The 27,113-nt window shown below is 55.7% G+C and overlaps 2 protein-coding genes across 5 annotated transcripts in view; both read right to left on the reverse strand.

The window, feature by feature from the left end:
* Positions 1-998: 998 nt before the first annotated feature.
* FOXJ1 (forkhead box J1) lies at positions 999-7,673 on the reverse strand. The gene is made up of 3 exons (XM_074555008.1): positions 7,401-7,673; positions 6,019-6,574; positions 999-3,382 (listed from the first exon to the last, which is right to left on the reverse strand). The coding sequence occupies exons 2-3, from the start codon at positions 6,514-6,516 to the stop codon at positions 2,582-2,584; spliced, it is 1,299 nt and encodes a 432-aa protein (XP_074411109.1). The 5' UTR covers positions 6,517-6,574; positions 7,401-7,673; the 3' UTR covers positions 999-2,581.
* Positions 7,674-9,531: 1,858 nt separating this feature from the next.
* RNF157 (ring finger protein 157) overlaps positions 9,532-27,113 on the reverse strand; it is a 29,374-nt gene continuing 11,792 nt past the window's right edge. For 2 of the 4 annotated variants that reach the window (XM_074555264.1, XM_074555261.1), the window contains exons 5-21: positions 26,180-26,297; positions 26,020-26,086; positions 25,821-25,864; positions 25,430-25,477; positions 25,081-25,152; positions 23,995-24,154; positions 22,285-22,397; positions 20,916-21,154; positions 20,712-20,820; positions 19,983-20,094; positions 19,358-19,566; positions 19,158-19,226; positions 18,461-18,509; positions 16,922-17,032; positions 16,251-16,346; positions 12,239-12,279; positions 9,532-11,805 (exon numbers count right to left, since the gene is read on the reverse strand). In XM_074555264.1, coding sequence (XP_074411365.1) covers positions 12,239-12,279; positions 16,251-16,346; positions 16,922-17,032; positions 18,461-18,509; positions 19,158-19,226; positions 19,358-19,566; positions 19,983-20,094; positions 20,712-20,820; positions 20,916-21,154; positions 22,285-22,397; positions 23,995-24,154; positions 25,081-25,152; positions 25,430-25,477; positions 25,821-25,864; positions 26,020-26,086; positions 26,180-26,297 — 1,657 coding nt within the window. In that variant the 3' untranslated portion in view covers positions 9,532-11,805. The remainder of the gene's footprint in view (positions 11,806-12,238; positions 12,280-16,250; positions 16,347-16,921; positions 17,033-18,460; positions 18,510-19,157; positions 19,227-19,357; positions 19,567-19,982; positions 20,095-20,711; positions 20,821-20,915; positions 21,155-22,284; positions 22,398-23,994; positions 24,155-25,080; positions 25,153-25,429; positions 25,478-25,820; positions 25,865-26,019; positions 26,087-26,179; positions 26,298-27,113) is intronic. The other 2 variants (XM_074555263.1, XM_074555262.1) reach the window with 2 other exon arrangements.

Raw genomic sequence — 27,113 nt, forward strand, 5'->3', positions numbered from 1 at the left:
TTAGAAGTGCTCTGAGGGGCAGGGAAGTGCCAGCTTTTTGCAGCCCTGAAGTGCCACCAGTACTGGGGAGGGAAGAAGGGAGCAGCTCTTGTAACTAGAAGCTGAGAGGAGAAGCCAGGACAAGGAATTCCTTAATGCCTTCTGGTATTCACGGCCCCCAATACCCCAAAGCTGAAAGGAAAGCCCAGATCTGCCTCTAAATTCCCCTCCTCAGACACATCAAAGCTGTTCCCCCACCTTTTCCCAAGGTCAGCATCCTGCCTTCCCAGCACAAAGCACGCACAGACCAAGGCAAGGGTCTGTCCTGAACCCAGGCCTTATTTTGGGTTGAGATTGGCTGGATTGGGAGCAGCTGTGGCAGCTCTGGCTGCTGGGGGGATCCAGCAGATCCCTGGGGAGCTGTTGGGGTGCTCCTCATGTGCTCCCCAAGAGAAGGAGGCTGTGTCCTGTGCCTGGTGCTGAGGGATCCAGCAGATCCTTGGGGAGCTATTGGAGTGCTCCTCATGTGCTCCCCAAGAGAAGGAGGCTGTGTCCTCAGGGCAAGAGGGTTGGGACATGCAGGAGTAGGTGCACCCAAAGCTGGAGCAGCTTCTGTGCAGCTCCTCTCCCCACCCTGCACCCAAAAGGGCTCTGAAACCACTTGGGCATCCTGGAGCATCTCCCTGGCCAGGTGGAGACACAGCACAAGCAGAAGGAGCTGCCAGCCCCAGGAGCTCTCTGCAGGGCCAGGGAATGTTATTCCCAGGGTTGGAGCAGCTCCCAGGGCTCAGGACACCAGGCACAGCCAACCTTGTGTCACACACAGGTGGCGTATAACCATTGTCTCAATGAGGTTGGTTCGTGCCTCAGTTTCCCCACAGGGAATTTGCACAATTGTGCAAGTGAGTGAGAGTTCCCGTGTGCTGGGACTGGGTTTACAAACAGGGCTGGGCTGGGGAAAGGAAACAAGGAGGCAAAAGGGGTTTCTTCTTCTCAATTTTTTTTCTTTATTATTAATTTTTTAAATTTGTAAATAACTTTGCATGAAAAAAAGTTAAATTGCACAAGTATCTCTGTAGTTCTCCAGCATAATCCCCAAAGCAGGAAAACAGAAGAAAAACAGCAAGTAAAAAGAAACACTGTCAATACAAACAACTACACAGACCCCAAAGCCCCTCCTAAGTGCTTTTGCAACCAAAACAGAATCTAAATACAATCTTCAATTTCTTTTGCCAAGTCTAAGACACACCACTAAAATTCCAGCTTCTACTTGCTCCTACCTAAAGGCTGCTCTATCTCTCACAGCCTACAGCAAAGCAGAGGCAAAGAATCTGGTTCTTGAGAGCTTCAAGTCAAGTTTCAGCAGAGTTTGGCTCTGCTCCCGAAATATTTCCAAGTTGCCTTGCACTGACCCCCACCATGCTTTTGCTGCACACCAGAGCTCCTCTTTGTGTGGATCCCAAGGTCTCTCCTGGCTGGATGGGACTTCACTCCTGCTGCTGTCCCCTGTTGCATGCAGAGTCTTTGGCCTGAGCTCCTGGATGGAGCCTGGGTGTGGATTTCTCTCCTCCTCAGCCCCAGCTGGGAGCGTTCAGTGGCTCCATCACCACCAGCTGAGGACCAGCCATGGGGCTTTCCTTGCACTCAGAGCCTGATGGAAGAGCTGGAGAAGTGAAGAGCAACAGTCTTGGACCAAAAAAGCAGAGGGGGGCTATGTCAGTGGGTGAGAGAGAGGGTCCATGGTGCTCCAGACCCTTTGGCAACTGCAGCAAGGGGTTTGGGTACAAAAAATACAAAAGCTGGTTTTGGGAGCATCCCCGTCCCTGCTGCTCCTCTCCTGCCAGGGCCAGTTCCTGGATTCTTCACAAAACCTGGTGGTGCAGGAGTCCTCCCTTGTGTGGTCTTGTTTTACAGAACAGTGAGCACAAAACCTTTAAACAGTGAAAATATAAAACAACTCTCAAACTGCATTTCCAGTCTTCCCCTCCCCCCTTAAGAAATTCTAGTGCTAAAAAATATAGATTTCTTTGCATATATAATATATAATAGATTATATAAAATCATCTAAAGAGGCACACTTGCTGAGTTTATAAACCTTTTCTTCTTCCCTAGGCACAAATCAGCTGGGATGTTGAACTTGGAGAATCCAGAAGGGACCTGTATTTTCTTACCAGCTAATTATCACACTGTACTTACCAACTGCACTGAGACAGAAAAAGGAAAGACAGAGAGAAACAAAGAGGTGTGGAAATTGCACTTTAGTCTATCAAATCCTAAGCCACCAGGAATCTCATGTCTTAGATGGGATTTCGCAGGTAATTTTAGCCCTGATGGAAAAGAACCCATCATAATTCACATTTCTTTTTTAAAAGTAAAATGTAAAAAAATAAGTAGTGTTGACTTTCTTCTCTTGAGAAAACTAGAGACTTCTGAGGTGTCCTTTGGAGACACAGCAGGCAGTTCCTGGGGTGGTAGGTTCTTTTCCCTGGTGTTTCTGGGAATAACCTTACAATGAAGCTGGTAAAAGTCACCTCTAAGTGGGCATCTCTAGGAAATCTTGTCCCTTTTAAGTCCCAGCTTGAGGAGAGCATCCTACAAAGCCTTACAAGAGGTGTGCCAGGCTGCTCAGGTTGATGACATCTGCCAGCAAAGAGGCATCGATGTCTTCAAACACCTGGTCGATGTTGACAAAATTGGAGAGGTAATCATTTGCCCCTTCATCCCAGGGATGCTCCAAGAAAGTGGTGGCCATGAGGGTTTCATTAAAGTCCAGGCTGTACTGGTTGGATTCAGTGACAACTTGTTCCTGCCCCTGGGGACACTCCACGTGCTGCCCTTGTCCTGTCCAGTCCAGGTCGCACGTGACGGGGTTGACGGAAGGTGGGAGCTCCATATCCACCAGCGTGGAGAAGTCTCCATTGAGGTTGGTGTTAAAGACAGTCTCCCAGTCAAAGACACCTTTGAGGGAGCCCAGCTCAGTCTGCTCCTCCTGGGTCATCAGGGCAGAGCTGGGCAGCCGGGCTGCCTTGGCCGTGGGCAGGGGCGAGGGCTGCTTGCGCTTCTGCCCCGCCTTGGTACCCACGGGGCTCCAGCTCTGGCTGCTGGTGCTCTCCTCAAACTCTTTGAGCAGCTGCTGCGATGCCACGCTGGCCTCCAGGAGGCTGTTGGAGCTGCAGGAGGAGGAGGCTGGGCTGCCAACATGCCGTGCCTCTGTCTGGGCTCTCCCAGAGAAGGCCGGGTGGATCTGCACCGGGGACATCCTGCGCTTCTTGTAGTTGCCGTACTTGAGCCGGTTGGCATAGTAGGGGTCCAGCTTCCAAAATCCGCCTTTCCCCGGCTCATCCTTCTCTCGAGGCACCTTGATGAAAGACTTGTTCAAGGACAGGTTGTGCCTGATGGAGTTCTGCAGCCAAAAGAGAAAGAAACCAAGGCTGAATGCTTGTCTGCTGTGGGACCTACCTGTGTGGGGAGGCTGGTGGAGGTTGTCAGCAAGGACCTTTGGGAAAACAAAGGAGAACTGGCAACATCCAGATATCCAAGGCTATAAAGTCCCTCAATACCCTGAGTTTTCCTCCCTGAGCCTCCAGCAGTTTTCCTGTCTCCCATCTCATCCAGCAGGAGCCAAGGGGGTTCAAGCTAGGACTTGCCACCAATGGGAAGCTTTTGGGCAGCTCTCCTTGGCTGGAAACCGGGGGCATGGGGCCTTGAATCATGCAGAGCACTGGGAGAAACTGGCTTGAATTGCTCTAGGCATGGAGCTGGGCTGGAGGAGGTTGGATCCTCCTTTGTGCCAGGGAGGAAGAGGTGGGTCTCCACACCCATGTGTCCATGGCCCCTTGACAAGGGGCAACACATGGCAGCACTGTGGGGGGATGGCAATCAGGGCCCTGCTGGCATCCCCCAGTTCAACTGTGCCTATTGTTAGTGTTGAGAGGAAAATATGTGGACAAAACAGGCACCATGCCTTCCCCCAGCCAGGCTGGCACAAATCAGACGGGAGAACACGGAGAGACACGTGGGCTGTTCCACCCTGCGTGTCCCCAGAGGTGCCTCCTGGCCCAGGGAAGCTTGGTGTGAAATCACTGCATCTTCATCAGCCACTGCTCAAATAAGCTGAGGGGGAAAAAAATAAAAAAAGGGGGGGATGGGGGGAAGAAAAGGAGGAGTTTCTGCTCCCGTCGAGCTGTTCTGAAACCCTGAATGTGCCTGGAGTGATGTGAATAATCAGAAAGGAAACTCAGTTATTGGGCAAATAACCCAGTGTTGGACTCTACAAAGCCAGGACTGTACTAAGAGATTGGATATGGTAGAGGTGTTTTTTTTTTTTTTAATGTTGCCTGGATATCTTTATGCTTATTCATCCATAATCCGTAGTGCCGAATAGGAAAAACAAGGCTCAATTGCTTAGAGCTGTTGAAAAACATGCACACACACACACTCACACACACACAACAAAACCCTCCTCTGGGCTGGAGCTCCTTGGGTTTGTTGGCTCCTCTCCAAAGCACTCAGCTCCCACAGGAATATATCCATCTCCCCCCAGACTATGGGTGGCATGACCTTTCCAGGCTGTCTTCACGTACGGGAATCGGGATAGGGGATGAGAACACAGCCTCAACAAGAAAGAAAAGGAAAAAAAAGAAAGGAAGGAGGAAAAAAAGTGAAAAGAAACAAAAGATTTTTAAAAAAAGGGAAGAAAAAAAAGAAGGAGGAAGAACACAGATATTCCCCCACACAATCCAGGCTGTGGTAACTCCAATTTTACTGTGTAATGAAATTTTACAAGGTTCAGAGACTTGAAAGCTGAATTCTCTGCTGCCCATCTCTCCTCCCCATCCCAAACTCCGCTCAGCCCAGGCTGAATTATTACTCAGCCAGTCAACATATTTATCATTCCTGCCTGCAACGGTCCAGGGTACCCCCTGCATCTCTGCAGAGAGGGATTGAAAACCTTCTTTCTTTTTTTAATGAACACATTTAATTAAAAACCTTGTGAATGCCCAGCCGTGAAGTGTGCAGGAGAAAGTCAACTCGTTGGCACCCAGCTCCTGCTTCCAAATCACTTTCATAGGAGTGTGAGAGGGGGACCAAGATGGCCCTGGAGGGAGACCAGGAAAGATTCCCTTCCCCATGATGGGCTTCAAGAGCCACTGGAGACCCACCTGCCTGGAGAGAAGGTGGGCAATGCCTGGGCTTTGCAGTGGGGTTCTCCAGCTCTGCTTGGATGGGCACTGCCATCAGGATTAGTGACACACTGTGGATTTGGGATGGGAATAACTCCAGAGGAGGGATGAGCCCCCCAGGGCCCTCCAGCCCTGCCATGTCCTAGAAAACCTCACGTGCCAGAGCTCTCCTCGTGTGACAGAGGAGGGCAGTGAGCCAAGGAGGCTGGGAAAAGCCCCTGGGCTTCAGCTGTCCCCAAAGCTTGTGAGCCTGGGGGCTGTCCCCTCCCCACTGGGGACAGCAGCCCAAATTAACCCCTCCTGGGCTTCCCTGTGCAGCTCTCACCAGCTCATCCCAGTGATGGAGCCTCCTTGGGGCCAGGAGCTCCGTGCTCTGCCCTGCTTAGAAAGCAGCAGCATTTCAGCATATCCCAGTGGGACCTTGTCCAACAAGTGGCATCTCCATCCCTGCCCCATGCCTGGTGTTCAGCACCCAGGGACACTGGACCTGGCACCTTCTCCACGTGTGCTCAAGCCCTGAGGGACCCAGGGCCCCATGAGAACTCCAGGAATGGAGGCACTGAGAGGCTTTTGCCATGAAGCCAAGAGGAGTCTCAGGTGCCAGGAGCTCAACCAGCACCTCCCTGCTCCCAGAACAGTCCTGGGCTCTCCCCAGCATGGCTCCTTCCCTCTGCCCCTCCTGTGGCCGTGGCATTTGTGCCCAGCCAAGTTCTTTCCCATTCCAGCCCTTCCCACTGGTGGCTGCTGTCACTCTTTTCCCAGTGGGACCCCTGCAGGATCTCATCTTGCAGGGTGGAGCTGTGGAAAGCCCAGCTCAGCCCTGCAGGGAGAGCGGCCGAGGCTCCTCATCCCCTACCTGCCAGGTGGGGTCAGCGTGTCGGAAGTAGCAGAAGTTGTCAGTAATCCACTTGTAGATGGCAGAGAGGGTGATTTTGGGTTTATTGCTGGCTTCCATGGCCATGCAGATGAGGGTGGCGTACGAGTAGGGGGGCTTGACGTGAGGGTTGGTCTTGTAGTCGATGTCCCCGGCCAGATGAGGGGGCACAGCCGGGTCGTGCTGCGAGCTGGAGGAGGTGGAGGAGGAGACGGGAGTGCAGGGCGTGTGCCGAGTGCCCTTGCAGGCCGGGTCAGCGGCCAGGGGCGAGCACGGGGACTCGAAATCAACCAGGCTGAACAGGCTCTCACTCATGGTGTAGCAGTCCTGCGGGTCCGAGCCGGAGTACAACTGAGGCAGGCCAGTCTGCGCCACTGTGAAGTCCCTCAGCCACATGAGGTCGGGCAGGCTGTCATCCACGTCTTCCTCCACGCACTTCAGTTTGCCCTTGGCTTTCAGTGCTTGGCCTGGCCACGCCATGCCTCTCTCGGTGCTTCCCAGGCTGCACGGGAACGCGAGGGAAGGGATGGGGCAGGTCCTGCAATAACAACAGGGACGGGGGTGAGGCTCCCCAAGGTGCAGTCTCTTCTGACAGCCAGGCAGGGCCACCCCTGGGTGCTCCTGGAGCTGCTGGGTGAGACCCACCCCTGGTGTGCTGTGCAGGGACCTGTAACGCCTGCCCTGAGGGGCTTTAGCAGCCTTAAACCTCGGGGAAATTCCCTCCAACTCCCACACCTCAGTGTCCCCCACTGACCCTAAGGGGCTTTAGCACCCTTAAACCTCGGGGAAACTCCCTCAAACTCCCACACCTCAGTGTCACCCACTGACCTGCTGCGCAGCCAGCTCTTGGCTGAAAAAGAATTAAAAAAAAACCCAACAGAAAGCCCCTCAAATAACCAAAATCCAGCCCTGCCGTCCCACAAAGTGAGCTTGTTTCTTGGGAACACACATCTCTGGATACATGGCACTCACAGGACTGACTCTCAGCATTCCTCACCAGGACAAAATACTTGAAAGTTTTCCCCCTTGCAGCCAACCTCTCTCGGTTTGATGCTAATTCTGCTTTTACTTCCCGTGGTACCCAGAACAACTCAGAAGGTACCACCCCAGAACAACTCAGGGGTGGGCTGGGGGAGCTGGTGGGGTCCCACCCCGAGCACACCCTGAGTCAGAGCGAGCCGGCGGCTTCAGACTTTGGCGAATCCTGTGTCGGGGACTTGCATTTTAACCCAAAATCCCGAGTGTTTGGGCCAGGAGGGAGCGCCGGGAGGGCGCACACCCGGAGCCGCTCCCCCGCTCACACCCCCGCCCCAAACGGCGGCTCCGGCCGCGCTGCCCTTCCCGCCCTCTCCACACCTCCTTACCCCGTCCTGGTGCCGGTGTCGCCTCCCGACAGGCAAAGTTCACGACACAGTAAGAAGCTTCTGGAAAATCGGGAGACGAGAGGGGAAAAAAACACCAAAAAAATACCAAAAAAAAGGAAAAAAAAAAAAAAGAGGGGGGACTAAGAGAAGAAAAGGAGAAAGAGAGGCCCGGTGGGTGCCGGGGCTGCCCGTGCCGGCCGTCTGCGGGGTGCCCGGGCCGGGCCGTGCCCGCCGAGCCGCCGTGAGCAGCGGCCGCCCCGTGCGGGGTTAAGTAGCGGCTCCGGGAGGCTTCGCGCGTTGCCACGGCGACGCCACGCCCCGTAAACATCCTCCGGGCACGCCATTGGTCTGCGCGTTGCCATAGGGACGGGGGCGGGGCCCGGGGATGCCGCCGGACCCCGCAGCCCGGGCCGGGGAGATGGGGAGGATCTGGGGGGACTGGGGTGACCTTATTGGGGCTGTTCCCTCTGAAGGGAGCCCTGACAAGGCTGGGGAGAGCCCCAAGATATGGGGAGGTTCTGGAGTGGCCTTATCGCGGCTGTTCCTTCTGAAGGGAGTCCTGACAAGGCTGGAGAGAGCCCGAAGGGATGGGGAGGCTCTGGGGTGATCTTATTGCCGCTGTTCCCTCTGAAGGGAGCCATGAGGAGGCTGCAGAGCACTGAGCTCAGCCCCGACAGATGGGGAGGTTCTGGAGTGGCCTTATCGCGACTGTTGCCTCTGAAGGGAGTCCTGACAAGGCTGGGGAGAGCCCGAAGAGATGGGGAGGTTCTGGAGTGGCCTTATGGCGGCTGTTCCCTCTGAAGGGAGCCCTGACAAGGCTGGAGAGAGCCCAAACAGATAGGGAAGATCAGGGGGGACTGGGGTGACCTTATTGCGGCTTTTCCGCGCCTGAAGGGAGCTCTGAGAAGGCTGGAGAGGGCTGAGCCCAGCCCTGAGAGATGGGGAGGCTCTGGCATGGTCCTAAGGTGGCTTTTCTGCACCTGAAGGGAGCCGTGACAAGGCTGGAGAGGGACTTAGGGTGATAGGAAAAAGGGGAAAGGCTTCAAACTAAAAGAGAGTAGGTTTAGGCTGGATTGTAGGGAGAAATTCTTGTGAGGGTGGTGGAAGAGGTTGCTCAGAGAAGCTGTGGATGGGATAGTTCAGGGCCTGGTTGGATGGGGTTTGGAGCAGCCTAGGATGGTGGAAGGTGTCCTTGCCTGTGGTGTGGGGAGGTTGGAGCTGGATGATCTTTGATGGGTGTTCCAACCCAAACCATTTCTATGTGATTCCATGCAAACCTGTGTCCTGCCCCTCCAGGGGCACCCCTTTTCCTCCCAGCTGTGCCCCCATCCTATTTCTTGCTCCTGATGCACCCACAGTGGTGAGGGCAAAGCAGAAGCGGGGCTGGCAGACTCCAAAAATAAAGGATGGATTCTGCCTTCATTTAATTTTAAAAATTACAGCCACAGGCTTCTCTAAGAAATCCTTGCCCCCTAACTGCTCTTCTGAGAGCTTTAACAGAGGCCAGGGAAGGATCTCTTTGAAGGATCTGACCATCTGCAACCCATTCCCCCCAGCTTCAGTCATGGGTGGGACTCGATTATCTCAGAGGCCTTTTCCAATCTGATTGATTCTGATTTTGACTTTGATTCAGCTCCAAGCTGCTTCCCCCCACCATCATCAGCCCCTTCTACTAAACCCAAATTATAACCCCCTTACAGCCTTCAGCTTCCAGCCTTCAGCTCCCTGCACACATTTTCTTCCCCACCACTGGAGGATTTCTCTTGCATGAGCTCCCAGCTCTTTGTTGCTCCCCTTCTCCCCCAGGAGAAGTTCCCTCTGGGTGTCCTCATCCATGCAGCAGTGACAGAGCCACCCACACCACACAGCAGGAAGATGCCTCTACCCCAGGCCAGACTCTTCCTGCAGAGGTTTAGTTTGTATTTGCCCTTTCTCCATCCTGGCAGGATTTAGGATAGTTGGGAATGCAGGTTGGGAAGTGTTTTAGGACGTTTGGATCAGCTGGGCTGCTTTGGAGGAGTTACCTGGGTGACAGGTGAGTAGGTGCTCCCAGCCAAAAAGGGTTTTTACTCACCAAATCCCCCAAACCCCGACTGCCCTCACCCTGACCCCACAAAATCACTCTGGACACTTTGTCGACATAAGATACCCTTTATTAAACATACTCTTAAAATCCAAAACATGCTCAAAGCAAAATCATAAGCAGCAGTCTGGTTTCCTTCCTTAAATCCCTGACAGGTGTGTGGCTGGAACGAGGGGCTGTCACCCTCCACCCCTGGCAGCTCCTGCCTGCCCAAACCCCTCCTGGGCGGCCGAGGACGGCGCTGCTGCCGCCCGTGCCCAAATCCCGTCTCTCCTGTGCCACCCAGAGGATGATTCCCTGCTCACAGCCCGGCCGCGGCATCCTCCCAGCTCCTCTGCGTCGCTCCTGCAGCTACCCCGTGCTGTCTGTCTGTCTGTTTGTCTGTCTGGCTGCTGCAGCCCTAGGGACACCGCTCAGAGGAGCCAGAAAACCCTCCCGGCATCTCCCAAGCCCTCCTTGCTCTGCTGCCTGTGCCAGGGTGCCAAGCCAGCTGTCCTTGTCCCCTCTGGAGCCACCAGGAAGGTTGGGCTTTGCTAGATGAGAAGCAGCAGCCCGATGTTCTCTCCCCTGCCCATGCTGGAGGCTTAAGGAGGAGATGGCTGCCGAGGATTTCTCAGCTCAGCATGATGGTGAACCTCCAAAGCTGCTCCTGTGTGCTGCTCCATAGGGCTGGGACACCAAGCATGTCCCCAAAAGGGGCACAGGGCTTGTCCCCACCACTTGAGCCCTCCCTGTGTTTGCAGCTCCCACCTGGCATGCCACAGGATGGCGTTTTGGAGACCAAACACCCAGCCCTGCGTTCCCAGGGGGAATTTGGGAGCTGTTGAGCTCAGAGGAGACACAGCCAGCCCAGAGGAGAAAGCAGCAGGATGGTTGGCTCCAAACCCACCTCTGGCAGGACCCACACAGAGCAAGGCAGAGAAAACACCCCCAGCCCCCGAAAGGGCTTCATCCCTCTCAAGGAGCCACAGTCATCATCAGCACAATTTCTCTGCTGTGGGGATGGCACTGGGAACCTGCTTCCACCCCTCCAGGGACCCTGCTGTCAGTGCAGGAACATCTCTGTGCTAAGGTGGCTCTGAAATGCAGTTTGTCCTGCAAAGAGCAGGAGGAGGTGGCCTTTGCTGCCACGGCCATGTGACAAAACCAGGGGGGAAAGGGAGGCTCAGCTCCCACCCTGGGCTGCCCCAAAGAGCTCCAGAGCCTGCTAGATTGGGGTGCAGGGTCTGATGCTGCTCCAAGTGATTCCTGCCTGTCCCTGATGCTCTCTGGAGCGGAGCCTGGCCTCTGCCAGTGGCCCCAGCAGCCCCCCAAGGTCTGTGGCTTTGTCCCTCCTGCTTTACTATCCCTGTGTGTCTGCCCTTGGAGTAAATCCACTTATGCTGCCAGCCCAGTGCTGGCCAGAGGGATGGGGATGGAGATGGGGGCAGCCCCCACAGCCTCATCCACCCCCTGCTACAACGTGTTATGGGGAGGGCAGGACGGGGGGCATGGGGTGACACTTTTGGCACTTGTTCCAGAGAGAGGGCGCAGCCCAGAGCCCTGAGCTCACAGCAGGCTGGAAGACAGAGGATAAATTGTCAATGCCCAGGGGCTGATGATGGGCTGGGGGCAGTACCAGGCCTCCTGCCCACCCCTGGGGCCAGGCCCAGGAGCCCAGGTGCTGCTCAGGAGGAGAGCAGAGCGAGGGGCAGCTGTGGGGGCAGAGTTACTGCCAGTGCATGAATGGGGACATCCCATGGCATGGGGACAGCTCATGGCAGGGCAGGGGCATGGGCCAGCAAACCTGGGGGGAGACAGCCCCCCATGGAAGTCAGCAGCTCATGCACCAAGGATGCCAATCCCAACACTCATCCTAGAACCCACGGCCCTGAACAGCGTCTCCCATTGTCCCCACCCACATCCCAGAACCCCTTGGTGAGGTGACCCTGTCCCATCTGCTCCACACTTCGGAGGAGAGGAGCCTGGGCGTGTAAGATGATGGAGAAGGGGGCAGGAAGGGACCCCTGCCCATCCCTGTTGGGGCTGGAGAAAGGGAAGGTGCCAGTGGGGGGCTCCAAGGTAACATGGCTTTCAGCCCCCGCAGAGAAGTCGAGGTTACCGTCTTTTCTTTTGCAAATCAGTCCTGGTACAGCCGAGGGGTGGCGGTGACGATGCCCAGGGTGCCCGGACACCGGGGTCCCTCTGGGTGGGCAGGGGGCTCCGTGCCCCCCAGGCTGGGCCCTCACACGGGCAGGGCAGGCGCTGCCGGGTCCGGGGGGCCAGGGGGGCAGCGGGGCCGGGGCTGCTGCAGCCCCACGTTGTTGTTGGCTGCCTCTGGGCCTGGGGGGAGAAACAGGGGGTTAGGGGCTCCCGAAGCCCGCTGGTGCACTGGGCTCGGTTTTCCATGGGAGTGTGAGTTATTGTCCCAAAGTGACGCCCACCTCCCCAGCCCCTGTTGAGTTCTGACTGGGGCGGGCCTGCACTTACCTGTCCAGGCTGGGGAGCCCTTAAAAACCCCAATTTCTCAGGAATGCTGAGGGCCAAAGGGAAGAACAGCACAACCATCGCTGGGTTTAAATAACCCAAGTGAAGGGGCCACCCATGCCCAGTGAGAGGCCACATGCAGGTGCCCTGTGGGGCTGCAGGTCAGGCACCAAGGGATGTCCCCTGGCCTGGGCAGTGAGGGGGCCACCAGCAATGGTGACAACGCAGTGCCAACCCCCCGGGGGACAGGGCACGGGGCAGATGCAGCCCTGGGGTCTCATGGTCTCACCTATTCCTCAATGTTAATGGGGCAGGAGTCCGGCACGGCAGCTGCGTGGCAGGAGAGACCAGAAGGCACAAGGTGAAGGCGGGAGCGGCGGGGACACGGCGAGGGGACACGGGGACATGCACACGAGCAGCACACGGGGTGGCAGCGGGGCCTGGGGGTCTCATCCCCTGTGAACGGCTCCGGGAGGGGGCAGGAGCTGCCACCAGGCACGGGGTGAGGGTCCCCATGCTGGAGCCCCCCGGGGTTTGGTGCCAAGGGAACCGAGGGGTGACATGCTTGTGGTGGGCGAGCAGCTGGGTCCCCCCATGCCTCCTCTCAGGCTGCAGGCTGCCAGGGCAGGCAGCACCCTCCAGCTGGGGCAGGGGGATGGCAGAGCTCGGCCTGTGGCTTGTGTCCCACCACCAAACCCATCAGAGGCTGCGTGGTGCCCTTAGGAAGGGGGTGCACCCCTAAGGCAGCTTGGCTGCACCCTCCAGCGAGGTTAAACCCTGTGCCCAGGGCAGCTCTGAGCTCAGGGACTGTGTGAGGCCATGCCAAGGCCGAGGGCTGAGGCTTTCTCAGAGAGGGAGCAACAAAATCCTGCTGCCTGCTGATTTATGGGAGGTGACAGCTGCCATTTCGAGTGGCTTTTCACGGCGAGCTCAGGCTGGAGAGCGAGGCACGTTAAATCTGCAGATCCCCGAGGGAATGGATAATTAAACAGGACCACACGCACATGCACACGGAAATCCCATTAAGGGCTTGATATGGCCTAAGTCACTGCAGTGCTCCAGTGCAGAGACCCAGCTGTGCTCTGTGCACCCCTGACAGGAGCAGGGCTGGGGCAGCAGGACATGGGCTGGCCCTGGAGCAGGGTGTCAGCCCTGTGCCCACCCACCCCCTGCCCCTTGTGCTGCTGGAGGGGCCTCCCCTGCTGCCAGCAGCTGCCAGAGCTGCCCTGGGCAGACCAAAATCCATCCAAATCCATCCTGGTGAAACCCAAATCCATCCTGGTGAGACCCAACTCCATCCTGGTGAAACCCAGCTCCCAAATCCATCCTGGTGAAACCCAAATCCATCCTAGTGAAACCCAGCTCCCAGATCCATCCTGGTGAAACCCAGCTCCCAAATCCATCCTGGTGAGACCCAAATCCATCCTGGTGAAACCAAATCCATCCTGGTAAAACCCAGCTCCCAAATCCATCCTAGTGAAACCCAGCTCCCAAATCCATCCTGGTGAAACCCAACCGGCTGGCCCAGCCCACTGCTCACAGCTCAGAGCATCTGTGGCTCAGAGCATCTGAGGAGCCCTCAGGGGATTTCAGGTTCTCTACAGCAGCTCCCCCACCTTGGTGCCAGCCTCTCTGGCAGATGTCTTTCCTCAGTTTCTCTTCCCAAAGCTGTTTTTCCACCCTGCCTGTGGCACAGGCTGCAGCCAGGGGATGATCTGAACCCTGGGGACAGCCCCTGCAGCTCCTGCTCTGCAGGATCCACACAAGGACATGGATCTGGAGGTTTTAAACCTCATGTCCTAAAATCCCTGGGATGGGGACTTTTGCCTCCTCACAAAGCTCTTTCCCACCAGATTGAAATCTGCAGAGATTTCAAAAGAAGCCTTGAGGAACCACGTCCTGCGCCTCCATCCATTACAGAGAGGACAAAAACATCATTATAAAATGCCACCAGCTTGGAGATTGTCCAAGAGACTTGATGGACTTGGAGATGTAGACTCTGAACACCACAGGTCTCAAGGGCCAGGATGCAGCTGCCTTCCCTACAATCACTGAGTGGGGCTCTCATGGACTGGGTACAAGCCCTGAGAGATTTTATGAATGACACAGCCAAAACAAAACCACAAAACATGGAACACCCCCAGGCTGTCTCACCATGAGCCTAAAGGACTGTAAATTTAAAAACACAATACTGGTCTTAACTCCATATGATATAGAAGCTGACTGTACTCTAGAGAGTTTAAGGGTGCCCAGCAAAACCTCCACAAATGCTCCAAAACCTATAAAATCAACTCTGAACATTTCAAGGTCAAATTGGTTGAGCAACTACAAATATTGTTTAACCCTAGTCCTTAAAGAGATGCAGACCAATGTTCCTGCTATCAGACCAAAATATTCATCTTTTACAGGTACCTCCTCTGCTGGGTGATTTTCCTGCCTAAACCAGAGGCTGTTATCTCACACATATAACTGATATATTGGGAACTGGAATAGGAGTGTTGAACAGTATCAGTCTTGAAACTCTGACTGATCAATTGGGTGCAACCATTAATTATTTGAACACTATAGATCAACCCTTAAGTTCTTCCCTATCTGCTCTGATCAGCTTCAAATATCAAAAATATCCAAATGCTAATGACCAACTGGGTGGTGGTCTGGAAATTGCACAAAGCAGTGTCCTCAGCACTCAGCTGTATTCCAGCTCAGTTGTGGTTACACTCCTGCAGTTCTGGGATAACCACTGAATGGGAAAAGGGACTTTTATTCGTTGAAATTTGAAAAGGCATTTAAATTCTGGTGCTGTTCAATCAAATTTTCTTATGTTCCCATCACTAGTAAGGTCACAGTGTTTGCCTTAGCAACACAGGGTGCTTCTGTATGTACCAAGCACCAAATCCTAGTGGTAGGAATGGGATTAGATCCATTGGAACACTGAGCATGGGCTTTTAAAAACAGTCACACACATGTAGATTGTTGTGTGGAGACAGAATAATGGGTTTATATGTGAAAGTAATATTCTGAGAGCCTAGGCTGTGTGTTTGGACATGGAACTGTGTCTATCATTTGGAAATGTCTCCTGACAATGACCCTGAATCCATCCCAGTGTCCATAGGATAAGGGGGTGTGTGTCTAAGTCCCCTTGTGACAATTTAACAGTGGGTGACACAAAGATACAACTTTGTAACCACTTGAATCCATGTATTTGTAACTTCAGCTATAGAGCAGGATGTGATTTCAGCTACTCCTACCAAAAACTGCACCAAAATGTATGTTAGATGTGTAATAGGACATTTTGTCTACAACATCTACTGGAATGGATTATTGAAAACTGGTGACAGTGATCTACACAAACTGGTACAACAGCTCAAAAAGAAATTCAGAAAACAATGATCACTGTCCATTATTATGTGGAAAAAATGCCTTGTAGCCTACAGGGAGTGAAAAGGGATGGAGAACACCGTGTCTGCCATTCCCAGGGACCATGGAGAGCCCCAAAGCCCCACTCTGCACCTCCTCAGCCTCTGCTTTTCCCCACAAAGGCCAAGGCTGGATCACCCCTCTCATGCAGCACAGCTGGTGCTGAGGGCTGCAGCTGCTGGACACATGGGCAGGTGTGGTGGCCAAAGGATGGAGAGGGCATCCTTGGCTGGGCTCAGCCCAGGGACCAGCTCCTGCATGCCAGCCCCGTGCACACCTCACAGCAGAGCAAGGACTTGACCCTGTGCTGGAGCCATGTGGGCTGCAAAGCTCCCCTTTCCTCATCCTCCCCCCAGCACAACCAAGGGGGATGCAGTCAGGGGTGGCTTTGCCAGGCCCTCCAGCAAAGCAGAGGGGCTGCTGGGACACCCCCAGCTCCCTCCCCAGCCCCCCAGGCCAGCAGGACTCAGCCAGTGCTGACAGAGGGTGATGGAGAGGACACAGGGCTTGTGTGTTCCTCCCCAAGAGCCTCAGCCGTGTTTCTCCAGCACAGAAACCACCAGGAACAGGCAAGGCAGCAGGAGAGGAGGCTTTCCCAAAGGAGCAGAGGAAAAGAAAGGATTTCCCCTCCCTCCAGTGGGTTTCACCCACCCTCTTGGCTCTCCAGCACCTGCTGCAGGTCTGGGACCTGCCACAAAGTCAGCTGAAGGGGCAAGGCACGGGCAGAGTTGCTTTCAGCTTGTCCACAAATGTATTGACCGAGGCCCCATGGAGGGTTCTGGTTTGGCTTTTTGGCTCGTTTCTCCACACACAGGCTGAGGAAGAGGAGCCTGCAGGGCTGGGCAGGGTCCCCAGCCCACTGGGGTGTTCAATACATTTGTCACCTTTGGGCAACTCTGGGCAGGGAAGGGGCACAAGCGTGGGTGGAGGAAACCGTGTTGGCACAGAGCGAACATGAACTTTCACACAGACGGAGGAGCCTGGGGGGAAGGAAGAAAAGAAAGGGATGGAGAGAGGCTGGGAGGAAACAAAAGTGGAAGGAGGGTGGGGGAGAAAGCATGAAGAAATGGGAAAGATGGATGAATGTTGGGGCTCTGTAGAAAGATGACCTGGTGGACACACCCCATCTCCCTGAACTTGGGAGGCTGCACAGCTGGACTGTGGATCACACCCCAGCACAAAACACTGCTGTGCCCACCACGAGCCTGTACCAGGCTGCAGCTGTGCCACACAACACCTTCCTAAGGAGGACTGGTGCCTCCTGGGGTGCCAGCAGCCCCATGGCCAAGGGACAGAGAATCCCAGCAAAACAAGCCTGCAGCTGCCTGGGGACATCCCAGTCTGGACAGGCCACCCTGACCTATGGGGGGTGACATAGCTGGTGCTCAGCCCCACAGAGGGACGGCTGGAGGGGTGCAGTGAGGACAACCTCGCAGGAATGGTGGGAATGATGGTGATGGGAGAGGAGGGATGGATGCAAAGGGCTGGGGGGATGCAGGGAAGAGCAGAACTGTCCCCCCCACCCCAAGTTCATGTTCAGCAGACGGCCACTCACCAGGTAAGCAGGCCTCAGAGCACAGTTTATTGTCCAGCGCTCTCACGTGTGCGATGCCCATGTCATTGTTATTGTCACAGCTCAGACCGAGGAAAGCGCCTGTCCTCGGGCCTGGAAGGGAGTTAAGGCAGTTACCGCCGCGGCCGCCTTTGGCACTGGGGCTGGGACTGCTGGGGCTCCTCCTCTCCCCTCCCCAACCTCTTCCAAAACAAAGAAATGACACAGGAACGATGCATCAGGGTGGCAGCGGGTGGAGAGCGGACAATAAGGCCTGGGCACAGCCCCGGCTGCTCCTCCCCTCGCAGCGGGACAGCAACAATGTGGGCATGAGCATGAACCTGCCCAGGGCTCAGGCAGACCTTCCCTCTGGCACAGCCAGGCTGTGGTGGCACCCATCACCTCCTGCAGGAGCCTCTCCAGCACCAGCGGCACCGTGAGAGCTGCGGGGATGCCAGCAACAGGCAGTAGCTGGATGCGTGGGGCAAAAGAAGCCGTAGCCAAGCTTTTGCAGGGGGGATGGAGGCTTTTGGGGATGAGGGAGGGAACTCTGCCTCTTAGCATCGCTTCTCCAAGAGATCAGCCTCCAGGGTCTTACCTGCATCCATCAGATGCAGGTGACTGAACCTCAGGAGGGATGTTCCCAAATGTGCCAGCAGCCCTGCTGAGAACAGCTGCAGGACTGTGTCCTAAAGAGAGAGGCCATCCTGCTCCCAGAGCTGCTGGGATGCCCATGGATGTCCACCACAGCCCCTGGTTGCTCCTATGTGTTATACTTGAGTCTCCCCATCAGCACGAGCCTCTCTGCAGTCAGAGGCCATGATTTGGGGATGGGTGATCCATGGGTGTTCCTGCTTTCCAGCTTGGCTGAGCATCCAGGTTGGATGGGGAAACAGTTTTGTTGTATTTTTGCTAAAAGGAGACTTGGAAATGTGGGAGGGGGCACACTGTGGGCCTCCCTGTTGCCCAAAAGCAATCCAGGGCGGTTGGTGGCCAAGGGCATGGAGGTGACCACCTCTTTCCCTCTTTCCTTGGCTGCCTGAGCTCAAAGGAAGAGGCGAGAGGAGCCCTCAATGTGCATGTGTTGACTTGCAAAAACACATTGAGGACAGGCCAAAGTGAGGAAAGCATCCCAGAGGGTACAGCTCTGCAGCCCCTTCCTATGGGAATCAGCCCAGACACTGATTTCTACAGGGGAGAGTTTGAGAGATCTGAGAAAAGACCTTGGCAAGGGGAAAAACACACACAGAGAGAGAGAAGCCTCTTTCCCCTTTGGCTCCTTGGAAAAACCACTGGGTCCTGCTCCATGGAAAAACCAGTCATGGCTGCTCCATGTCCCACCCTGAGCTCTCTGGTCCCCGTGGCTGCCTGGCTCCCCCACCCCCTGTGCTCAGCCCCCGTGGGTGTCCCTGCTGTGACAGATGTTCCTCTGAGCCCAGGGTCCCCAGGGCTCTCCCTGATGGCAGTGGGGAGCTGGGGACAGCACAGCACCTCCCACTGACAGTGACAGTGAGGGGACAACAACGACCCAGGGCCTTTTACCGTCTTCCTGTGTGGGAGAGGCATCCTCGTCCTCCAGCACATCGTTGCCCTGTGGCACAGGGAGAGGCAACAGGGAGTGTTAGCCCAGGGCTGTGCCAGGGGCTGTTCCCAGTCCCTCTGGGGGAACATCCCTGGCCCTGGGGGTTCCATGGACCAGGACTGGTGGGGTACAGCCCCATTGCCCCATCCATCCCCAGGGCAGCCCACAGGGACATGGATGTGTGGGCAGCACATTCCCCAGTCCAGCCCTGGGGGGACAGGGGGCCACTGCCCAGCTTCCCCCTTCATGGGCACAGCTGGGATCATTCATAGTGCCAGGTGACACCACAGCTGGGATCCCCCCATGGTGCAGGGTGACACCACAGCTCCCAGTGTGGGCACAGCTGGGATTCCCCCACAGCTCCCAGTGTGGGCACAGCTGGGATCTCCCCACAGCTCCCAGTATGGGCACGGCTGGGATCTCCCCACAGCTCCCAGTATGGGCACGGCTGGGATCTACCCACAGTTCCAGGTGACACCAGAACTCCCAGTATGAGCACAGCTGGGATTCCCCCACAGTGCCAGTTGACACCACAGCTCCCAGTATGGGCACAGCTGGGATCCCCCCACAGCTCCCAGCTCTGGGCACCACTGGGATCCCCCCACAGTGCCAGGTGACACCCCAGCTCCCAGTCCCCTGAGGGATGGCTCTAGTTACCTCGGCATCGCGCTCCTCGGCAGAGATGCTGACAAAGTTCAGATCATCTGGGGACTCCACAGGTGTTGACTGTAGGAGGAAGGTGGGAAAGATGGAAGGAAAAGAATAAGAAAATCTGGTGCCAGTGGTTTTGGAGGGGGAGTTAGATCCCATGGGGGAGCTCTCCAAGCTGGGCTCCACCAACCACCCCCAGTCCCCACCTCTCCATCAGAGGCTGTGGCGCTCGCGGCCGCGGGCGAGGGGAGCATGTCCCCCTCCTCTTCCTCCTCCTCCTCCTCTTCCTCCTCCGTGCCAGGGGCGATGTAGGAGCCAGACATGGAGGACACGGTGTCGGTGCTGAGCTGGGAGTGCTGGCTCTGGGAGGAGGCCATGGACATGACGGACTGAGCCAGGCTGCTGCTCACGGGCTCTGGGGGAGAGCAGGGGCTGAGGGGGCTGCTGGAACCCCCACCCACGGGTGGGAGTCATGGCACAGCACCCACTAATGGAGCAGGGGCTAATGAGGAGGAGTGGGGTGCAGAGGAAGGACTGGCTGCACGCCACGGAGATGTGATGGGTGCAAAGCTGCCAGCAGCAGGTCCCCAGGGCTCACAGCCCCCCATTTCTGTGTCCACAGGGTGACAAACCAGGCATAATCAGTGCCCCTGTGATTCCCATCTCCAGGTGTACAGGTGACAAAGCAGAGGTGACACCCTGGGGCTCCATCCAATGTCCATGGCAGGGTAAGAAGGGCCATGCCCCCCCTCTTTGCATCCCCCCACAGTGTGACAGTCCTGAGATCACCATGGCACTCTCCTGCCCTGCCAGCACCCCTCCATGCTGTACCTTCTGGGGACGAGATGGTGGAGGACAGGGGTGTCCCAGTGCACGAGGACTGGTCGATGGCTCCTGATGATGACAGGGTGAGGTTTTCACTCTCTGGGGTTGCACCACATTCCTGGAAGAGAAGCCCATGGGAAGCTTGGGATGGGGGATATTCAGCATGGATGGCTCATCTCCTCCAGGCATTCTCATGGAGGAAGAGCCAGAAGGGGCAACCCCAACCAGTTTCTCTGGTCCCAAGCCTCCCCCTAATCTGCTGCTTCTCCAGTGCCTCAATTCCTTACTACCAGTAAGGAGTTGTACTGATTTTGGACAGTGCTCATGTCACAGACATCTTTTGTGAAAAATCCTTTCTTTAGGATTTTTCTCCCTTCTGAGAAGCTGTGGCCTCAGCAACAAAATGTAAGCGACAAAATGCAAACAATGGTTACCTGCTGCCGTGGAATGCAACAGGTTGGTCCGTGATTTGTCTGGAGTAGATGTTTAGATTTACTGACCACTCACAGCAGAGCTGGGTCTCACTCTCTGCTGAGATACAGCCCGTTGTTATTCATTCCTTTTCTATTCTTAGCTTAGCTAGCTTTCTGAGAACCTTTCTCTCTCTGTTCTTTTTAGTATAGTCATAATGTAATATATATAATAAAATAATAAATTAAGCCTTCTGAACATGAGGTCAACATTCTCGCCTCTCTCTCACCCTGAAGTCCCTTGTCACCACTGTAACATGCTCACCTCCTCATGCCGGGCTGGGGATCTCCTCCTGGCCACCCTCAGCTCTGACTCAGTGCACGACTTCTCATCCTCCTCTTCGGGCAGGATGGAGGAATTCTGTGAGATGGACCTGGCCAGAGGAGCAAAGCAGAGGGTTTCACCCCTGCCCACATCCCCCAGCCCCCCTGAGCGCCCCCAGCCTCCCACACCCACCCCAGCACTCACTTGGAGATGCTCCTCTTGAGCTTGAGCCCCGTGGGGCCGCAGTCGGGCAGGCGCTCCAGGGGTGCCAGGGCCCTCAGGGCGGGCAGGGGGCCCTCGCTGCCGTACGAGGGCAGGGTCCCCACGCCGGGGGGGTCCCCCAGGGCCCGCAGGGGCAGCGCGGCCGGCGATGGCGTCAGGGGCCCATTGAGGGCCTCCAGCAGGGAAACCACCTCATAACCCGGCGGGATGTGCTCCGAGGACTGCGGGGAGCATGGTCAGGACATAGGTTAGGAAAAATCCTTTTGCTGGGATCTTTTCTCCGGAGAAGATGAGAGGCCTCAGAAACGGGATGTAAACAATGATTATCTGCTGCTGTGGAATGCAACAGGTGGATCTGTGACTGGTCTCATGTGGTTGTTTGTAATAATGGCCAATCACAGTCCAGTGTCACAGTGGTCACAGGGATTCTTGGATGAGGGAAGAGACGAGAATGTTGACTCCATGTTTCAGAAGGCTTGATTTATTATTTTATGATATATATATTACATTGTAACTATACTAAAGAATAGAAGGAAAGGTTTCCTCTCAGAAGGCTGGCTAAGAATAGAATAGAGAAGAATGATAACAAAAGGCTGTTCTCTCGGACTCTGTCCAAGATAGCTCGGCCTTGATTGGCCATTAATTATAAACATCCAAAGACGGGTCAATCAAAAATTTACCTGATGCATTCCACAGCAGCAGATAACCATTGTTTGCATTTTGTTTCTGAGGCTTCAGCTTCTCAGAAGGGAAAAAAATCCTAAGAAAGGATTTTCACAAAAATATGTCTACGGCAGCCCAGCTGTCTCAGACTCTCTGGTCAGTCACAAAATTTCATTCCATTCCTTTCTATTCCTTGCAAGCCTTCTGATGAATTCCTTTCTTCTAGTCTTTTAGTATAGTTTTAATATATCATTTTCTTTAAATATAATATATATCATAAAACAATAAATCAGCCTTCTGAAACATGGAGTCAAGATTCTCATCTATTCCCTCATCCTGGGACCCCTGTGAACAGCACCACATTTGGTGACTCCGAGTGAGGAACATTCCCACAGACGATCATGGGGTGAGGATGTGAGGATCCTCCCTGGGCCATTTTGCTGATCACCCCACTCTCAGCGGGATCAAAATGCCCCAGGAAGAAGCTCAAACCTAGGGAATGGATACCCAGCCAAAAATCTTTTTTCTTTTTTTTTTTTTTTTTTTGTAATATCAACTCTGCATTTTTTTGCAAGACAAATTTGCAATAAATAAATAAACAAACCCTATTCTTCAGAGACACACGGATCCCCAAACCTCCCCACCCTGGTGGGAGAGGCCAGGGTCCCACCTTCAGCCAGGCACTGACCGAGTGCTCCTCGGAGTCCGAGCTCTGTGCGGCGATGATGGGGTTGAAGCTGGTGGGCGAGAGCGGGCCCAGCTTCTTCCTCATGGCTCGGATTTGAAGCAGGGCTCGGAAAGCTGGGGCAGCAGGGAAAAAAGGGAGGGGTGAAAATCAAGCGTTGGAAGGAGACCTGTCAAAAAATGACACCCTGTTTCCCAAGAGGGGCATCCCCAGCGGGGCTGCAGAGCTCAAGGGTGGGAGATGCCAGCTCATTCCCAGAGCACTGGTTGGGCAGCACCTCCAGCAGTTTGGGAAGGACATTGAGATGCTTGAGCATGTCCAGAGGAGGCAATGAGGCTGGAGAGGGGCTGGGAACACAAACCCTGTGAGGAACCCCTGAGGGAGCTGGGGGTGCTCAGCCTGGAGAAAAGGAGACTCAGGGGTGCCCCCATCACTCTGCACAGCTCCTGAAAGGTGCCTGTGCTCAGCTGGGGCTGGGCTCTTTCTGCAGCAGCACTGACACAACCAGAGCACACAGCCTCAAGCTGCGCCAAGGGAAATACAGGCTGGATATTGGGAAAGAGCCTTCCACAGAAAGGTTGATAAAGTTCTGGAATGGCTGCCCGGGGAGGTGGTGGAGTCCCCATCTCTGGGTGTGTTTAACAAAGCCTGGATGTGGCACTGGGTGCCAGGGTTTGGTTGAGGTGTTGTGGCTGGGTTGGACTCAATGATCTTGAAGATCTCTTCCAGCCCAGTGATTCTGTGAATTCTGTGAAAAATGACACCCTGTTTCCCAAGAGGGGCATCCCCAGTGGGACTAGAGGGACTGCAGAGCTCAAGGGTGGGAGATACCAACCCATTCCCAGAGATGCCAGCCCATGCCCAAAAATGCCAGTCTATTCCTAGAGACACCAGCCCATTCCCAGTGCTGCCAGCCCGTTCCCTTAGATCCCAGCCCATTCCCAGGTATCCCAGCCCATTCCCAGAGATCCCAGCCTGTTCCCAAAGATGCCAGCCCATTCCTAGAGATCCCAGCCCATTCCCAGAGATCTCAACCCATTCCCAGAGCTGCCAGCCCATTTCCCTGGATCTCAGCCCATTCCTAGAGATCCCAGCCCATTCCCAGAGATCTCAACCCATTCCTAGAGCTGCCAGCCCATTTCCCCAGATCCTAGCCCATTCGCAAAGATCCCACCCCGTTCCCAGAGATCTCAGCCTGCTCCCAGAGCTGCCAGCCCATTCCCAAAGATCCCAGCCCGTTCCCAGAGCTGCCAGCCCATTTCCCCAGATCCCAGCCCATTCCCAGAGATCCCAGCCCATTCCCCAGATCCCAGCCCATTATTCCCAGCGCTGCCAGCCCATTCCCAGTGCTGCCAGCCTGTTTCCTCAGATTCCACCCCATTCCCCAGACCCCACCCCATTCCCCAGATCCCAGCCCATTCCCCAGATCCCAGCCCTTTCCCCCAGACCCCAGCCCGTTCCCAGAGATCCCACCCCATTCCCCAGATCCCAGAGCATTCCCCAGACCCCAGCCCATTCCCAGAGATCCCAACCCATTCCCAGTGCTGCCAGCCTGTTTCCCCAGATCCCAGCCCATTCCCCACATCCCAGCCCACTCCCCAGACCCCAGCTCACTCCCCAGATCCCAACCCATTCCCAGAGACCCCAGCCCATTCCCCAGACCCCAGCCCATTCCCCAGCCCCCAGCCCGCCCCCAGCCCTCTCCCCCCTCACGCAGCCTGCAGATGGGGCAGTTGTTGGCCTGGTAGCGCAGGGTGTCGGCGCAGGTGTTGCACAGGCAGAGGTGGCGGCAGGGCAGGATCAGCGTGTCCCGCACGTCCGACAGGCACACCACGCACTCGGCGCTGTTATCGCTCACCTCATCCTCGGCCACCTGCCCAGGGCACACAGGGACCTGCTCGGCCTCGGGGGTCCCCAGCCCGTGCTCTCAAACACTGGCTGGGTGCTCAGAGAGAGCTCTGCCTGTGTCCATGGGCTGCCTGCTCTGGAAATGACCCCCTGGGACCTCATTCCTCTCCTCCAGGAGGTTGGGAGATGAGGCCAAAGGAAACAGAAACCCACATTTTCACCCTGATTTTTACATATTACAGCACAGCATAATGTCACCCTTGCTTTCAGCTTGTCCACAAATGTATGGACTGAGGCCCCATGGAGGGTTCTCTTTTGGCTTTTTGGCTTAGAACTTCTAAGTTCTTCTAAGCCTTCTGGTGCTTACATTCCTGTAATGAGCTTTCTCACGCACTTTTATATAAACAATTATTGTTTTACATTATTTTCTAGAAGAGGAGAAATTTCCTGGACTGTTGGTTTGTCCAGTGCCATTGGAGAGGTGGCACTTTCATCCTCTAATCCACTATCACTTTTAAAATCTATAAATGCTGAAGTCAGAAAGTAAACTTCCCTTCTTTTTACCTTGGAGGTTCCAGCATGTGTGTAATTTTATTTCGTGTCCTATAACAGCATAAGGCACATCCCATGCCATGAGCCCCATGCTCCCCATCCATCCCATGCCTTGAGCCCCATGTTCCCCATCCATCCCATGCCATGAGCCCCATGCTCCCCATCTAAGCCATCATCTTCCCCCAAGGGCCCACAAAGGATGTGGGGAAAAGCTCAATCCTTCAATTTTCTGCCTCCAGCAGCTTCGATGCCAACACAAAATGTCCCCAGCCATCACCAGCTCCGTGCTGTGCTGCAAACTCTTGCCCTGAGAGTGTTTCAGTGGCCAGACCTGTGCTAGGGGAAGGGAAGAAGGGACGAGGGAAGGCCCTGGGATGCAGGCAGGGGTGCAGCACACACCTTGGAGTCCTGTGTGTTGTACTTGTTCTCGATGCCATAGATCTCCTGCAGGAGGTAGCTCACACCATCCACCTGCAATCCCATGGGCAAGGGGTGAGCAGCACACACACCTGGGGCTCCCAAACCCCTGCTTGGGCCAGTCCTCCTCCCCCCAGCATCCCCAGGGGCTCTCTTTGCATTGATAACCTGGAAATTGCAATCCCTGGGAGGCGGGGGAGTGCAATTTCAAGGTTATCAATGCAAAAGGCTGGGAGAGGCCTGGAGCTTTTGGGGCTCCCCAAAACCCCTCAGTGCCTCCCCTGCAGGGTGTGCAGGGACACCTGCACCTCAGGGACACCTCAACACTCACCACTTGCTTCTGCTTGAGGGGCTTCACGCAGAAGGTGCCATCACTGTGCTGGAGGGAGGAGAGAGCACAAGGGTGGGCATCCACCCACCCTGCGGCTGTCACTGCTCCCTCCCTGCTCCCTACAAGCCCATTTTGCAGGAATTCTGGCTTTTCCTGACAGCCCAGCACCAGTAGCTGTTGTAGGTCACACTGCAAAGCTTGTTGGAGGAAGGAAGATGGAGTTGAGCCCAAATGCCTTAGAAGGAATGAGGGAACAGTCCCAGGATTTGGGAGCAGCCGAGAACATCCCCAGCCCAGCAGCACCATCCCAATTCCCAGGGATTCTCCAGGCTCTTGTACCTGGTGGGTGATGGAGGCAGGAGGAGGGGGATGGCCCCAGCTTGGCACTTACCTTCTCAAAGGTGGCCAGCAGCACGTGGCAGTGCCCACTGTGCTCTGCAAGACACAAAGGAGCACTCAGGGCTTGGGGACATGCAGGGGGACAGGCAGAGCCACGGGAGCAGTAAGGAAAAGCAGGAGGCTCTGCCCAGCTGGCATCACAATGCCAGCAAACCAGGAAAGGCCATCCCAGCAAGGAGCCCCCTCCTCACCCTCTCCTTCATCCACCACTGCCTGCACCACCATGGGATAAACCTCGCGGTCCAGGTCGAAGCCCAGCTGGAGAGAGACAGGGGAGGCTTGGTGAGATGGAGCAGGGCTGAGCCTTCCTCCCGTCTCCATCTGCACGGGAGGGATGAAGTCAGGACCCACCTCCTCCTCGCTCCACTCAGAGGGGTCGATGGTGTGGGAGGGCACACAGAACTGCTGGCACACCCCCCGCTTGTAGTGCACTGTCTCCGACTGCAGGCTGTTGTCCCTGGGGGTGTAGCTGTGCCAGGGAGACAGGACAGGGTCAGGGCACCTCGGGTGTCCCCACAGCTCTCCTGCTCTCCCCAGAGCACAGAGATGCCAGGAAAATGGCATGGAGTGTGTGTGCCACTCGTCCCCTCCCAGATGCCTCTTGAGGCTGAGGTAAGAAGGTCGAAAAAGGGCTAAAATAATCCACAGGTTAAAATAAACACAGCACAGGAGGGGACAGGGACAACTCCACAGCCAACCTGGAGGGGTCTGGGGGGGAGAATTATTTCCCCTGGTCTCTGTTCTGACCTGAAGGTAAAAAAAGGGAACAGGATGTGACAGGGAGGGAGGCGGCAGAGCATGGCAAGGACCTGGTGGTGGCACCTGGGGGAAGCAAGGAGCCCCCTCCAATCTCAGCACCACCCTCAGCTCTTTCCTGTCCTGAAGAGGAAAGATGCTCAGGGGGGAGGCTCCGTGTCCATCAGGCAGGGACACACACCAGGCTTGGGGGGACAGAGGCCTGTTTGGGGGGTGACACAGGCCAAGCTGGGGGACGACACAGGCCTGTTTGGGGGGTGACACAGGCCAAGCTGGGGGGGGACACAGGCCAAACTGGGGGGTGACACAGGCCTGGCTGGGGGGTGACACAGGCTTGGCTGGGGGGTGACACAGGCCTGTTTGGGGGGTGACACAGGCCAAGCTGGGGGGTGACACAGGCCTGGCTGGGGGGTGACACAGGCCATGCTGGGGGGTGACACATGCCAAGCTGGGGGGTGACACAGGCCTGTTTGGGGGGTGACACAGGCCTGGCTGGGGGGTGACACAGGCCAAGCTGGGGGGTGACACA

Source organism: Zonotrichia albicollis, chromosome 19 (genome assembly GCF_047830755.1).
Source record: "Zonotrichia albicollis isolate bZonAlb1 chromosome 19, bZonAlb1.hap1, whole genome shotgun sequence".
In the NCBI taxonomy this organism is placed as follows: Eukaryota; Metazoa; Chordata; class Aves; order Passeriformes; family Passerellidae; genus Zonotrichia; species Zonotrichia albicollis.